Source organism: Physeter macrocephalus, chromosome 21 (genome assembly GCF_002837175.3).
Source record: "Physeter macrocephalus isolate SW-GA chromosome 21, ASM283717v5, whole genome shotgun sequence".
NCBI classification, from domain to species: domain Eukaryota; kingdom Metazoa; phylum Chordata; class Mammalia; order Artiodactyla; family Physeteridae; genus Physeter; species Physeter macrocephalus.
Genome location: NC_041234.1, coordinates 78,476,582 through 78,492,518, shown reverse-complemented (window position 1 = coordinate 78,492,518; position 15,937 = coordinate 78,476,582). Strand labels below are relative to the sequence as shown.

General features: G+C 40.7%; 1 protein-coding gene across 9 annotated transcripts in view; it reads right to left on the bottom strand.

The window, feature by feature from the left end:
* The window catches only part of ARMCX5 (armadillo repeat containing X-linked 5), a 53,204-nt gene extending 48,687 nt beyond the window's left edge, over positions 1–4,517 (bottom strand). For 3 of the 9 annotated variants that reach the window (XM_055081752.1, XM_055081754.1, XM_055081753.1), the window contains exon 1: positions 226–1,789. In XM_055081752.1, the coding sequence (XP_054937727.1) occupies positions 226–1,662 (1,437 nt within the window). In that variant the 5' untranslated portion in view covers positions 1,663–1,789. Of the gene's footprint in view, positions 1–225; positions 2,165–2,501; positions 2,582–4,147; positions 4,207–4,309; positions 4,397–4,429 lie in introns of those variants that run through there. The other 6 variants (XR_008616365.1, XR_008616368.1, XR_008616366.1 and 3 more) reach the window with 6 other exon arrangements.
* Positions 4,518–15,937: the final 11,420 nt, after the last annotated feature.

The window sequence follows — 15,937 nt, the reverse complement described above, 5'->3', positions numbered from 1 at the left end:
AAGTATCTCAATTTATATAGCACAATAAAAATCAACAAACATTCAAGCTCTCAAGATCATTTGGTATCCATAAAACTGGCTCCTTCAATCAGCACAGATGGCATAAATACTGAACTTATAATATGCATTCATTTCATATTACAACACCAAAAAATTATTCAAGGCTTTGTGAGAACATACGGCTATTCAGAGTTTGAGTATTAATCGTATAACTTTATCTCTCACCTCAGGATCACTGTGCTCTGCTAAGTCTTGTAGTTTCTGACCAAACTCTTTTGCTTCCTGGAATATGGAAATAAGTTCAGATTTAGTGAACTCTTCCTTGGTAAATAGCTTCACCTTCTTTTTGAATTGGAAATTTATATTCTCAAATATTTCAATGATATTAAGAATATTGGCCTTTGACTCATTTTTGTTAAAGGGCGCAACCAATGATGACAGTACTTTGGCACTGATCAGTTCTCTTGTATTGGCTTGATTTTTAGACAAGCGCGAAAACACTTTTAAAACATAAAACTTGGTTTTGCCACTTCCCTTGTTTAACAAGGTGAGGAAATCTGGAATGTAATTGACAATCATATGGTGGTCCTCAAATTTTACACTCAGCTGCACTAATAATTTTAGTCCAGCCAGTTGCTCAGCGGAGTTCAAAGGATAAGAGATTATGTCCTTACAAACTTGGTTTACATATGACTCTCCTGTTTTTGGTTCTCCAGAAGACTCAGAGTTGTCATCCACCATATTTAAAGTTCTAGGGTGTTCTTTAACATTGGGATTATTGACCAAGTTTTCAATCATAACAGTAATACCTACATCATGAATTATATCTTGGGTAAATGGATAAGCAGGACTGATACCCATTATCATTGTAGCTATTTCATGAATGAAAGGATCCCTAGTTAACTTAAGTAGGGCAACGAGTTTATCAAACTCTTTAGGCTCTAAACTAAAAACACGTGATTTGCAGCGGCAGGCTTTTGGATTGGGCCCATACTTTTCCCTATACTTAACCTGTTTTTTGAGCTCAGCTAAGGTCTGGAAGTAAGGCCCATTATAGGGTGGGATCTTGGTCAGAGGCCGAATCCCCAGAGGAGTTTCAATCAAGGTCTCAACCAGAGTCCAGTTCCCTTCTGGAGGCAAGGATCGCTCCCCTCCCTCTACTGGGACTAGGACACAAAACCTGGCCCTTGACCATGCTGCAGCTTTTTGCTTTATAGTAAGTTCGGGTTTGGGTTTGGGTGTGGGTTTGGGCTTTTCCTGGATCTTACATGGAGGCTTATACACTTGAAAAGGGGTCTCTTCTTCAGGCCAGAACCAGGATCCTACACTAGGCTCTTCTCCAGTCCAAAACCAAGAGCAGACATTTTCTTCAGCCTCATCACTGGACTCGACTACAATACCAGCTCTGTCCCCCACCCTCAACTTGATGCTGGCCTCTCTCCTTCTCTGGGACCTGGACACAATATTGTCTTTATCATCAGCCTTGGCAAAGGACCTGATATTGGCTTCACTTCCAGCACCAGCCTTGACTTCATACTTGGTCACAGCACTGACCCTGGACATAGGCATGGCCTTTGACTTGGTTTGGGACACTATACCAGGTTCTGTAGGGGGGTCTGCCTTAGTCTCAGCCACAACTCTAGTCTTAGTTTTAGCTTCCATCTTGCTCACTTCCCTTGTCAAGGCACGGCCTCAGCGTAGGTCACTGCCTGTGTCCTGGCCACTGCTCCATCCCCAGGCTTGGCCTGGGTCACTGGTCCTGTTTCCGATTCTGCCTCAGCCACTGCCTTGGCTTGGATCTTAGCCTTGGCTCTAGTGTTGGCAGGGCCACTGATTCCAGCTTTCAGGCCAGCCCCAGCCCCTCCTCTGCCCTTGCCTTAGCCTCGAAGCCAGTCATGATCCAAGTTAAAGGCAAGGCCAAGTTATGTATCCCCACCCCCGTCTCAGCCTTGACTGAAGGTCTCTCCCAAGTTGGTGTTTTCATACAAAGTCCAGTTGTCACTCAGCCCCCTTTCCAACTATAGGCTCTGCCAGTGATATAAACAACGTGCAGAGGAAGCTCACTCGGGGAAGGGAAGGATGGCTGTGTGCCTGAGCGCAGCCCTGTGGAGGGTGGTGGTCTTCAGCCACTCCAAGGCCACCAGATCTGCCAGTGAAGTTGGACCTAGGGGTGGAGGAAGGAAATGGGGCTTTGAGTCTTTTCCAACTTTTTGCTCATGTTGATTAGCACAGAGAGACAGGAAAGTATGAAAATTCAGTGCTAAGTGTAAAAGGTAGATATTTAGCAAACTCCTTCTCCCTTCATTTCATGCTCCCTACTACTGTAGTTGCAACCGATCTTTTTTCCAGACACAAAACAAGCGTATGGAGAGTGAAAAAGCTGAATGGGAGTGAGAGAGACTGAAGAATCCCTAGACTGGCTCTCTACCCCTACTGCACCCAAGCAGATCTCCACTACTTCATCCTACAGGTCTACTGAGGAAGTCTCCATATACACTAACCTTCTCTGATCTGGAGTAATTTTCTCCTCCTTTCCTTGCTTCCAATGATGACAAGCCCTACAGCAGACCTAAAGGCAGATCTATGGACAAATAAACAAACAGGAGGATTAGAAACTGATCTCTTGGTAGACTGACCTTGGTCCCTGGTCCCTATATATGTAGTTTGTCTAGTGTTTCCCTCCTTCTGGTCCCTTCCCCCATTGCCTGCTTCAGGACTGCTCCTCCTCCCTGTTTCCCACCATTTTCCTCTTCAGTGACTGCCCTGGCATTTCCCTGTTTCAGAAATGGGCTGGGGTGAAGCATAAGAATAGGAAAACCAAGTGGGAAGTAATAAAAGCAGGTATTACCCTTCTATACCCCCAAAGCTTAGGAAGGCTCCCAACTAAATCAGCAGGGGACCAAACGGGTTAGTAAACTGGCAAAACAGAAGAGACAGAATTCTCTATCTCAATCACTCTACCCTCACACCAATCTAAACAGATATAGGACATATTTCTCTTCTTCATTATTTCCTAGCTTCAAGTTGGGTTACCATTTACAAGCCTTCACAACAACTGAGAGTTCCACAGACCTAAGGACAGACCTACACGCAAAGATTCACAAATGCAGAGATAAATAAATAAATAGAGACAATGGAGACCGAGTCCTTGGTAGAGATCAGCACGTAGGACACTGATTCTTTCTGGATACAAGTACCTGATTGCCCAAAATTTCTCTCTTTCTTCCTCCCCTCCCCTAAATATCCAAGCTCCTCTGCTCCATTCTCAAAGTCTGACAATTCCCCTGCAGAGACAACTCAAAAATCGCTGCAAGATAGTGGTGGTGTTAGTAGGGATGGAATGCTCAAACCATGGAAACTGGCTTCAAAATCAATGAAAAGTATGATTTCTAAATTTCATCTAAGTTCTTGTGTTTCCTTTTTCTCCCCAAAACCTATCATTTTCTTCAACACAACGGGAATAAGGGAGGGCTGTTTGGAAAGCTGGCAGAAAAGAGATCTGGAATTTCCCCTAGATCCCTACCTGCTCTAGTCTTAGCCATCTACCACATCCAAGCACTGACCTCTCTACAGAAATTAAGCCAATTTTCTTTTTCTTATACCCTTGAGGTTCACTGCCCCCTACCGGTCTTTACAGAAACATAGGGTACCGCAAATGCAGAAACAGACCTACACATATAAACGCATGATACATACTCAACGACCCAACGAAAAGACAGTGTGAGAGACTTGGTTATTAATAGTTAGCCTAGTAACCAGGACAGGAGACCCTTTTCTAATCCAGGGCCTTGATTATCAAACACTTACAACCTCTTTTTACACTCTTTCCCTCCCAGGGCTCCCCAGACCACTGCTCTCACAGACAGAAGCAGCCCCTCCTCCAATTAATGTAATCCACCATTTCTCCGCTAGAAGCCGCTACTACACTCCTTTCCCTCCCCAAACATGGTGGGTGTGAGGAAGGCAGTGTCTGGAAATCAAGCTAGCAAGAGGCAGATCATTTTAAATTTATCATTGCGTGCCGCTCAAATGACCCCTGTCCCTCTCTCCCTCTAACCACCCGCGCCCCATGACCAAGTCACATCTCCCACGTTCATCTCTGACACCCATATCCACACTCCCAAGCAATGCACGCCTTCTCACTGACCTGCTCTGCTTGGATGAGAGGCAGTTTTCTCATTTCCTTGCCTCGAGGGGTGCCGAGCCCTAAGAAAGAGGGACGGACAATCAGACGGATACAAGGACACGAGACAATGGCGGCGACTATGTTTGGGGTTTGGCCCGGCACGGCGGATTCATGACAAGATACCTGCTTTATCAGATGAAGGGCCGTAACTGGCAAACGACTGTAACTTTCTGGAATTTCCTTCTCCTTACCGCCCCCAGGACGCCTCAGGGACCCGCTCCTAGTGACTCTTTTAACAGCTACCTTTTCCTCCGCAGACTTTGTCTCTCCACGTCCCCAGAACCAAAAGCGACAGCGAGAGCAGCTCGAGGGGAGTTGAAGGCGATTCGGCCTCGCGGAAGCGGAGTGATACCAGGCCTTGCATAGCGCCGCTTTCTCTGTCTGCGAGCTCCGTCCCGCCTACCCTGGCTGTTTCCGTACTGGAGTGGGCAGGGGCGGGGTCTGGATTTTTAGAAAGCAGCGCTGGACGGAGAGAAGCCGACTAAACCAAAGGGTCTCGGTATTAGTTCCCCTCTCTTAGGGAGCTCCTCCACCCCAAACCTACAATCTTTTCCCCTGAACTGAAATGTATACGGGTTTCGGGAGGTGGCATCAGTGAATCCGCTTCGGCCCGATAAGGCGGACGGATACCAAAATATAGTTGTTACAAATTCCCTTCTCCAAAGCCTGCGGCCCGCCGTAGTGGGTGGGTTGTGGGAGGGGGCCGAGGTAAGAAGGTCAGGAAGGAGGCTCAAGACTAAAAGAGGAAGGTAAATTCTGACCTATTCCAAAAACTATGTGTCCCCTTTATGAGAGAAGCCCCTTCAAACCGTCTTTCTCAGCAATCAGCCTTTTGAACTAAAGGGCAGGGGTGGGGCCGGGCGTCTGGAAAGCTGCTCTGGTCCAACTTGCTGATCAATATCAAACACCTTAGTCTTTTCTTGTTCTTCTCCTCTAAGTTTCTCGCCCTTATTGCCTACCGTATTTCTTGCACAGAAATAGTCGAAGGTACGGTGGGATGAGAATATAGGGAAAGCACAGATGGACGGAGAGAAGCATATTAATACCAAACTACCCCGGTGTGTACATAAGGCATTCTTATGCCCTGGCTCCCCTCCTGACGCCCACGATATTTTCTGCACCTAAACATGCAGGAGCCTGAGCATGGGTATGTGGAAAACAACTCTGTACTCATGGAAGAGGATGAATCTCAAATATATTTGTACTCTTGAGCCACCTCCCACCCCACAGCCCCACCGCAGGGTTTCCTTATTTGTCACCTAAAATGGAAGATGAAGTGGAAGAGAGTTAAGAATGCAGCACTAAAGTGAGAAGGGATTAAATGCCAAACTATCTCGTTGCGGGGCCCTTTTTATGCCTGACCCACCATATTGCCTGCACAAAAAGTCAGATGAGGTAGAGGAAATATCAGAAAAGGAGGCTGGGAGAGGAGAGGCGATTTAAGGCCAGACCACCCTGGAGGTTCTGGGAAGCCCTCCCCAGTTCTGCTTTCACTGTTCCTGGGACCACGGATGGGAGGAAGGTGGGAGGCGCCACCCGTGGAGGCCGAGCCACTGCCCCTCTTCTAAAGGACGGCAGCCCTAGATAGACTTCTGGCCTGAGGAGACAAACCACCTGTCTGCACCAGTGTCGTCATTCTTTCTGCCACACTGCCATTTTCTCAGTCACAGTGGTAGCACACTTTGCCATTTTGCCATCCCCACAGTTGCCCAGGAAAGAGGGCCTTTCCCTGTCAGAACCCGCACCGGCTCACACAACCCTCCCTGTCTCACCCCACAGCCAGGTGTCAGGTACCAGGTAGGGCCTCACCTGGCTCCTCTTCACTATCCTCTCTAAGGAAAAAGGGACACTACCCATGCACTTCTCAAGGGAGATCCTAGCTGCTCTCCTGACTTCTCTCACCACTACATCCTGCCTAATGAATGCACATGCTCATTCTCCCTGAATATATAAAATTTTTTTGATTTTCCATTCCAAGTTGAAAAAAGTGAGGGGCCATTGAGTCATGAAAATTCCATGTCACCTTCTACTGTTTGCAGATCAAGACCTATCTCTAGGTTTGTCTTTGATGTCTGTAACCCCAAGGCTTAGCCTCGAGTCTGCCACATGGGAGATGCTCTGTGTATAATTTTCAGTGGAGGAAGGAAGCAAAGATTTTTTAAAAATACATTTTGGAAAGAAACCTGGAGAATCTTAATATCACATTTTGCAATGAACATTTGGGAGGATATACATAATTTAGATTTGATAGGTTTTTTTTCCCTTTTCTGTCTTCTTTTCATGCTTGAAACTATGCCTTACTAAGCTCCTTAATATATAGCAAACCCCTATGAAATCATAAAGAAAAGACCAATGACCAAAAACCCAGTAGAAAAATAAGCAAATATATGAACAGATAGTTCATAAAAAAGACAAATCAGAGCTTCCCTGGTGGCGCAGTGGTAAAGAGTCCGCCTGCCTATGCAGGGGACATGGGTTCGTGTCCCGGTCCGGGAAGATCCCACATGCCATGGAGCGGCTGGGCCCTTGAGCCATGGCCGCTGAGCCTGCGCGTCCGGAGCCTGTGCTCCGCAACGGGAGAGGCCACAACAGTGAGAGGCCCACATACCGCAAAAAAAAAAAAAAAAAAAAAAAAAAGACAAATAAACATTTCCTAAATATATGAGAAAATGTTTCATCTCACTGATAATAACAGAAGTGCAAATTATAATTACAATGATATATTGTTTCTCATCAATCATATTGGCAAAGAACAAGAAGTTTGGAAACAAATTGGATTGGAGAAAAGGTGGGAAAACTGGCATCCTTATACATTGTTAGTGGCTTGCCTCTTTTGGAGGGTAACCTATTGATAGACAAAGATGTGAAAGAGACTTGGAGGTTTACTTGTATGAACTTTTGTGTGTGCTTTTCGAATTTCTAACCTCATATTTATAATAACTATTCAAAATAAATTTTAACTTAAATAAAATATGCCTTATAATCAGAGGATATTTAAAACACACCACATAGTCTTAGAAATGCTCCAAATCCTCAGTCTTACACACTTAGATTCTAAACCAGGCCACCATGTTAGTAAAAGACAGTGAGAAAGGCCCACTGGTTGTCTTAGAAATGTTCCCAATTCTGAAATGGCATTAACGAGGGTAGATGGTTTATCCTCCAGATTTGAAGGACAACCTTCCAAGAGGCCCTTAACTACACATTTCTCCTGTGAGATTCACAATCTATTTTACTGGGTAAATCCATAATAAATGCTGTACGGACACTATTACTACTATTAAAGATAGTTTTGCTTTCCATTGAGGAGACTGTATCTGGATCCATATAGAAGTGTGATGTGAAACAGCACTCTTGATACTTAGAAAATATCCAAAGAGCAGAAAGGGTAGCCATTGAAAATAATGATTATGGAAGATAATCTTTCTACTTTTTAGGCATCTTTTTTGTTTTAGGGTGGTCCCAGATTTTGGTCCTTCCTTTGGAGGAAACAAAGAATGGTGAGATAGTTCTCATGATTATACTCTTAACTGAATTCATATGCTGCTTTAGAAATGTTCTTTGTTCTGAAAATCATTTAACTTATTTTCTATTGCAATTTTTTAAAAAATTAATTAATTAATTAATTTATGGCTGCATTGGGTTTTCGTTGCTGCGTGCAGGCTTTCTCTAGTTGCGGCGAGCAGGGGCTTACTCTTCATTGCAGTGTGCGGGACTCTCATTGTGGTGGCTTCCCTTGTTGTGGAGCACAGGCTCTAGGCATGTGGGCTTCAGTAGTTGTGGCACACAGACTCAGTAGTTGTGGCACATGGGCTTAATTGCTCCGCGGCATGTGGTATCTTCCCAGACCAGGGCTCAAACCCATGCCCCCGTATTGGCATGCAGATTCTTAACCACTGTGCCACCAGGGAAGTCCTATTGCAATTTTTTTAATTGAAGTTTCTGGGAATGTCTATTTTCCCTATCCTTTAACTTATTTTTTATTACCTAAGTTATATATGCTCACAGTAGAAAAATTGGTAATTATAAGAAAAACTTTTAGGAAAAGTATTGCATATCCTAACACTGATAAATACTGCTAACATTTTGGTATATAGCCTTCCAGACATATCAGTGGCAGTCTGTGTCTACACAGACACACACATACACATGCATACACAAATATATACATATATCTTCACCAAAAATGATTTCATTATGTTAGGTATGAGGGTCCCTTGTTGTGGAGCACAGGCTCTAGGCATGTGGGCTTCAGTAGTTGTGGCACACAGACTCAGTAGTTGTGGCACATGGGCTTAATTGCTCCGCGGCATGTGGTATCTTCCCAGACCAGGGCTCAAACCCATGCCCCCGTATTGGCATGCAGATTCTTAACCACTGTGCCACCAGGGAAGTCCTATTGCAATTTTTTTAATTGAAGTTTCTGGGAATGTCTATTTTCCCTATCCTTTAACTTATTTTTTATTACCTAAGTTATATATGCTCACAGTAGAAAAATTGGTAATTATAAGAAAAACTTTTAGGAAAAGTATTGCATATCCTAACACTGATAAATACTGCTAACATTTTGGTATATAGCCTTCCAGACATATCAGTGGCAGTCTGTGTCTACACAGACACACACATACACATGCATACACAAATATATACATATATCTTCACCAAAAATGATTTCATTATGTTTATTTCACTGTAATCAGTTATCTTTCCAGCAGCATAAAACATGCTATTATTTCTCGTATTTTATTTATTTAGTATTTATTTTTTTAAATCATTTTTTAACATCTTTATTGGACTATAATTGCTTTAAAATGGTGTGTTAGTTTCTGCTGTATAACAAAGTGAATCAGCTATACGTATACATATAACCCCATATCCCCTCCCACTTGCGTCTCCATTCCACCCTCCCAATCCCTCCCTTCTAGGTGGTCACAAAGCACTGAGCTGATCACCCTGTGCAATGCGGCTGCTTCCAAGTAGCTAATTATTTTACATTTGGTAGTGTATATATGTCCATGCTACTCTCTCACTTCATCCCAGATTATGCTTCCCCCTCCCTGTGTCCTTAAGTCCATTCTCTAAGTCTGTGTCTTTATTCCTGTCCAGCTGCTGGGTTCTTCAGAACCATTTTTTTTTTAGATTCCATATATATGTATTAGCATATGGTATTTGTTTTTCTCTTTCTGACTTACTTCACTGTCTATGACAGACTCTAGATCCATCTACCTCACTACAACTAACTCAGTTTCATTTCTTTTTTTGGCTGAGTAATATTCCATTATACATATGTGTCACATCTTCTTTATTCATTCATCTGTTGATGGACACTTAGGTTGCTTCCATGTCCTGCCTATTGTAAATAGTGTTCCAATGAACATTGTACTACATGACTCATTTTCAATTATGGATTTCTCAGGATATATGCCCAGTAGTGGGATTGCTGGGTCACATGGTAGGTGTATTTTTAGTTTTTTAAGGAACCTCCATACTGTTCTCCATTGTGGCTGTATCAATTTACATTCCCAGCAAAAGTGCAAGAGAGTTCCCTTTTCTCCACACCCTCTCCAGCATTTATTGTTTGTAGATTTTTTGATGATGGCCATTCTGACCAGTGTGAGATCATAGCTCATTGTAGTTTTGATTTGCATTTCTCTAATGATTAGTGATGTTGAGCATCCGTTCATGTGTTTGTTAGCAATCTGTATAGCTTCTTTGGAGAAACATCTATATAGGTCTTATGGCCATTTTTAGATTGGGTTGTTTGTTTTTTTGATATTGAGCTGCATGAGCTGCTTGTAAATTTTGGAGATTAATCCTTTGTCAGTTGCTTTGTTTGCAAATATTTTCTCCCATTCTGAGGGTTGTCTTTGCATCTTGATTATGGTTACCTTTGCTGTGTAAAAGCTTTTAAGTGTCATTAGGACCCATTTGTTTATTTTTGTTTTTATTTCCATTTCTCTAGGAGTTGGGTCAAAAAGGATCTTGCTGTGATTTCTGTCATAGAGTGTTCTGCCTATGTTTTCCACTAAGTGTTTGATAGTGTCTGGCCTTACATTTAGGTCTTTAATCTGTATTGAGTTTATTTTTCTGTATGGTGTAAGGGAATGTTCTAATTTCATTCTTTTACATGTAGCTGTCCAGTTTTCCCAGCACCACTTTTTGAAGAGGCTGTATTTTCTCCACTGTATATCCTTCCCTCCTTTATCAAAGATAAGGTGACCATATGTGCATGGGTTTATCTCTGGGCTTTCTATCCTGTTCCATTGATCTATATTTCTGTTTTTGTGCCTGTACCATACTGTCTTGATTACTGTAGCTCTGCAGTATAGTCTGAAGTCAGGGAGCCTGCTTCCTCCAGCTCTGTTTTTCTTGTTCAAGGTTGCTTTGGCTATTCGGGGTTTTTTGTGTTCCCATAAAAATTGTGAATTTTTTTGTTCTAGTTCTGTGAAAAATGCCAGTGGTAGTTTGATCGGGATTGCATTGAATCTGTACATTGCTTTGGGTAGTGTAGTCATTTTCACAGTGTTGATTCTTCCAGTCCAAGAACATGGTATATCTCTCCATCTTTTTGTATGACCTTTAATTTCTTTCATCAGTGTCTTAGAGTTTTCTGCATACAGGTAATTTGCCTCCTTAGGTAGGTTTATTCCTAGGTATTTTACTCTTTTTATTGCAGTGGTAAATGGGAGTGTTTCCTAATTTCTCTTTCAGATTTTTCATCATTAGTGTATAGGAATGCAAGAGATTTCTGTGCATTAATTTTGTATCCTGCTACTTTAACAAATGCATTGATTACCCCTAGTAGTTTTCTGGTAGCATCTTTAGGATTCTCATGTATAGTATCATGTCATCTAAAAACAGTGACATTTTTACTTCTTTTTTTCCAATTTGGATTCCTTTTATTTCTTTTTCTTCTCTGATTGCTGTGGCTAAAACTTCCAAAACTATGTTGAATAATAGTGGTGAGAGTGGGTAACCTTGTCTTGTTCCTGATGTTAGTGGAAATGTTTTCAGTTTTTCACCATTGAGAACAATGTTGGCTGTGGGTTTGTCATATATGGCCTTTATCATGTTGAGGTACGTTCCCTCTATGCCTACTTTCTGGAGAATTTTTATCATAAATGGGTGTTGAATTTTGTCAAAAGCTTTTTCTGCATCTATTGAAATGACCATATGGATTTTATCCTTCAATTTGTTAATATGGTGTATCACATTGATCGATTTGGGTATATTGAAGAATCCTTGCATTCCTGGGTTAAACCCCATTTAATCATGGTGTATGATCCTTTTAATGTGCTGTTGGATTCTGTTTCCTAGCATTTTGTTATGGATTTTTGCATCTATGTTCATCAGTGGTATTGGCCTGTAGTTTTTTTTTTTGTGACATCTTTGCCTGGTTTTGGTATCAGGGTGACTGTGGCCTCTTAGAATGAGTTTGGGAGTGTTCCTCCCTCTGCTATATTTTGGAAGAGTTTGAGAAGGATAGGTGTTAACTCTTCTCTAAGTGTTTGGTAGAATTGGCCTGTGTAGCCATCTGCTCCTGGACTTTTGTTTGTTGGAAGATTTTTAATCACAGTTTCAATTTCAGTGCTTGTGATTGGTCTGTTCATATTTTCTATTTCTTCCTGGTTCAGTCTCGGAACATTGTGCATTTCTAAGAATGTGTCCATTTCTTCCAGGTTGTCCATTTTATTGGCATATAGTTGCTTGTAGTAATCTCTCATGATCATTTGAATTTCTGCAGTGTCAGTTGTTACTTCTCCTTTTTCATTTCTAATTCTATTAGTTTGAGTCTTCTCCCTTTTTTTCTCAATGAGTCTGGCTAATTTATCTATTTTGTTTATCTTCTCAAAGAACCAGCTTTTAGTTTTATTGATCTTTGCTATCATTTTCTTCATTTCTTTTTCATTTCTTTCTTATCGATCTTTATGATTTCTTTCCTTCTGCTAACTTTGGGGTTTTTCTGTTCTTCTTTTTCTACTTGCTTTAGCTGTAAGCTTAGGTTGTTTATTTGTGATGATTCTTGTTTCTTGAGGTAGGGTTGTATTGCTATATACTTCCCTCTTAGAACTGCTTTTGCTGCATCCCATAGGTTTTGGGTCATCGTGTTTTCCTTGTCATATGTTTCTAGGTATTTGTTGATTTCCTCTTTGATTTCTTCAGTGATCTCTTGGTTATTTAGTAGTGTATTGTTTAGCCTCCATTTGTTTGTATTTTTTACAGAATTTTTCCTGTAATTGATATCTAGTCTCATAGCACTGTGGTTGTAAATGATACTTGATACGGATTCAATTTTCTTAAATTTACCAAGGCTTGATTTGTGATGCAAGATATGATCTATCCTGGAGAATGTTCCATGAGCGCTTGAGAAGAAAGTGTATTCTGTTGTTTTCGGATGGAATGTGCTTTAAATATCAATTAAGTCCATATTGTTTATTGTATCATTTAAAGCTTGTGCTTCCTTATTTATTTTCATTTTGGATGATCTGTCCATTGATGAAAGTGGGATGTTAAAGTCCTCTACTATGATTGTGTTACTGTTGATTTCCCCTTTTATTGCTGTTAACATTTGTCTTATGTATTGAGCTGCTCCTTTGTTGGGTGCATGAATATTTACAATTGTTATATCTTCTTCTTGGATTGATCCCGTGATCATTATGTAGTGTCCTTCTTTGTCTCTTGTAATAGTCTATATTTTAAAACACATTTTGTCTGACATTAATATTCCTCCTCCAGCTTTCTTTTGATTTCCATTTGCATGGAATATCTTTTTCCATCCCCTCACTTTTAGTCTGTATTTTTCCCTAGGTCTGGAGTGGGTCTCTTGTAGACAGCATATATACAGGTCTTGTTTTCGTATCCATGCAGCCAGTCTATGTCTTTTGGTTGTAGCATTTAATCCATTTACATTTAAGGTAATTTTCCATATGTATGTTCTTATTACCATTTTCTTAATTGTTTTTGGTTTCTTATTGTATGTATTTTCCTTCTCTTGAGTTTCCTGCCTGGATAAGTTCCTTTAGCATTTGTTGTAAAGCTGGTTTGGTGGTGCTGAATTCTCTTAGCTGTTGCTTGTCTGTCAAGGTTTTAGTTTCTCCATTGAATCTGAATAAGATCCTTGCTGGGTGGAGTAATCTTGTTTGTAGGTTTTTCCCCTTCATCACTTTAAATATGTCCTGCTACTCCCTTCTGGCTTGCAGAGTTTCTGATGAAAGTTCAGCTGTTAACTTTATGGGGATTCCCTTGTATGTTATTTATTGCTTTTCCCTTGCTGCTTTTAATATTTTTATTTGTATTTAATTTTTGATAGTTTAATTAATATGTGTCCTGTCATGTTTCTCCTTGAACTTATCCTGTATGGGACAGTCTGCGCTACCTGGACTTGACAGACTATTTCCTTTCCCATATTGGGGAAATTTTCAACTATAATCTCTTCAAATATTTTCTCAGTCCCTTTTTTTTTCCTCTTCTTCTTCTAGGTCCCCTATAATTCGAATGTTGGTGCGTTTAATGTTGTCCCAGAATTCTCTGAGACTGTCCTCAGTTCTTTTCATCTGTTTTTCTTTATTCTGCTCTGCAGTATTTAGTTCCATTATTTTATCTTCCAGGTCTTATCCTTTCTTTTGCCTCAGTTATTCTGCTATTGATTCCTTCTAGAGAATTATTAATTTCATTTATTCTGTTGTTCATCATTGTTTTATTGCTCTACCTTAATATCCGAACTTTCCACTAAATATTTGTTGTCCCAGAATTCTCTGAGACTGTCCTCAGTTCTTTTCATCTGTTTTTCTTTATTCTGCTCTGCAGTATTTAGTTCCATTATTTTATCTTCCAGGTCTTATCCTTTCTTTTGCCTCAGTTATTCTGCTATTGATTCCTTCTAGAGAATTATTAATTTCATTTACTTTGTTGTTCCTCATTGTTTGTTTGCTCTTTAGTTCTTTTAGGTCCTTTTTAATTCTTTGTTGTATTTTCTCCATTCTATTTCCAAGATTTTATATCATGTTTACGATCATTACTCTGAATTCTTTTTCAGTGTGACTGCCTATTTCATCTTCATTTGTTTGGTCTGGTGGGTTTTTACCTTGCTCCTTCATCTGCTGTGTGTTTCTCTGTCTTCTCATTTTCCTTAACCTACTGTGTTTGGCGTCTTCTTTGCACAGGCTGCAGTCGTAGTTCCCATTGTTTTTTGTGTCTTCCCCCAGTGGCTAGGGTTGGTTCAGTGGGTTTGTAGGCTTCCTGCTGGAGGGGACTGGTGCCTGTGTTCTGGTGGATGAGTCTGGATCTTGTCTTTCTGGTGTGCAGGACCCCGTCTGGTGGTGTGTTTTGGGGTATCTGTGAACTTATTATGAATTTAGGCTGCCTCTCTTCTAATGGGTGGGGTTGTGTTCCTGTCTTGCTGGTTTTTTGGCATGGGGTGTCCAGCACTGTAGCTTGCTGGCTGTTGATTGGAGCTGGGTCTTAGCATTGAGATGGAGATGTCTGGGAGATCTCTTGCCAACTGATATTATGTGGGGCTGGGAGGTCTCTGGTGGAACAATGTCCTGAACTTGGCTCTCCCACCTCAGAGGCTCAGGCCTGACATCTGGCCGGAGCGTCAAGACCTTGTCAGCTACACGGTTTAATCTTCTCAGCATCATAATGGATTTGTGAAAACCCACAATGACCAAAAGAACCTCTAACAATCAGCAACTCTATTCCTTGGCCTCCCAGTGCAGGGTCCTTACTTTTCCTATTTTGAAAACACACTCTCTTGACCCATCTTCCTCCAAAATCTTCTTCTCCTGCCACTTCTTGCTTCATTGATTTCTCTATTTGTTTATTTTTTCGTATTTTGGCATTTGACTTTCAAAAAATGTTTAGGTATATTTTAATAACTTAGGAAAAATTCATATGAAATGATGTCAAGTAAAAGAATATATTTTCAAAAATGATTTTATCCAGAACATATTATATAATTAAAAGGTATGTGCATAGAAAAGCAAAAATCAGCAGTAGTGATTGTGCTTATGATCTGGATTATGTGAGGTTTCTTTCCCTATGTTTTACACTCTTCTGTATTTTCTATATTTCTACAGTAAGTATATTATATTCATGATAAAGTCAGCATTACTTTTAAAGGACTCCACTGTGGATTTTTTAAAATTATGGTAAAATACAGACAGCATAAAATTTACCATTTTAACCATTTTAAAGTGTACAATCCAGTTGCATTAAGTACATCCACAAGGTTGTGTAAGCATCATCATTATCTAGTTTCACAAATTATTCAGAAATCCTGTACTATTAAGCCCTCATTCCCATTCCGCCTCCACACAGCCCCTGGCAACCACTAATCTGTTTTCTTTTCCTGTTGCTTACCTATTCTGCCTATTTCATATAAGTGTCTTTTTATACTTCGCAGAATGTCTTCAAGATTTATCCATGTTTTAGCTATATTTTTATTGTGGAAAAAGTCACATAGCATACAATTCACCCCTTTAACCTGTTTAAAGTGTACAGCTCAGTGGCATTTATTACAATAAAATTTTGTACAGCTATCACCGATATCTAGTTCCAGAACATTCTCATCACCCCAAAAGGAGACCCCGTATCCAGTAAGCAGTCATGCCCCATTTCCCCTTTGCCTTAGCCCTTGCCAAACACTAATCTACTTTCTATATCTATGGATTTTCATATTCTGGATGTTTCATATAGATGGAATCATACAGTATGTGGTCCTTTGTTACTTACTTCCTTCAATTAGTATAA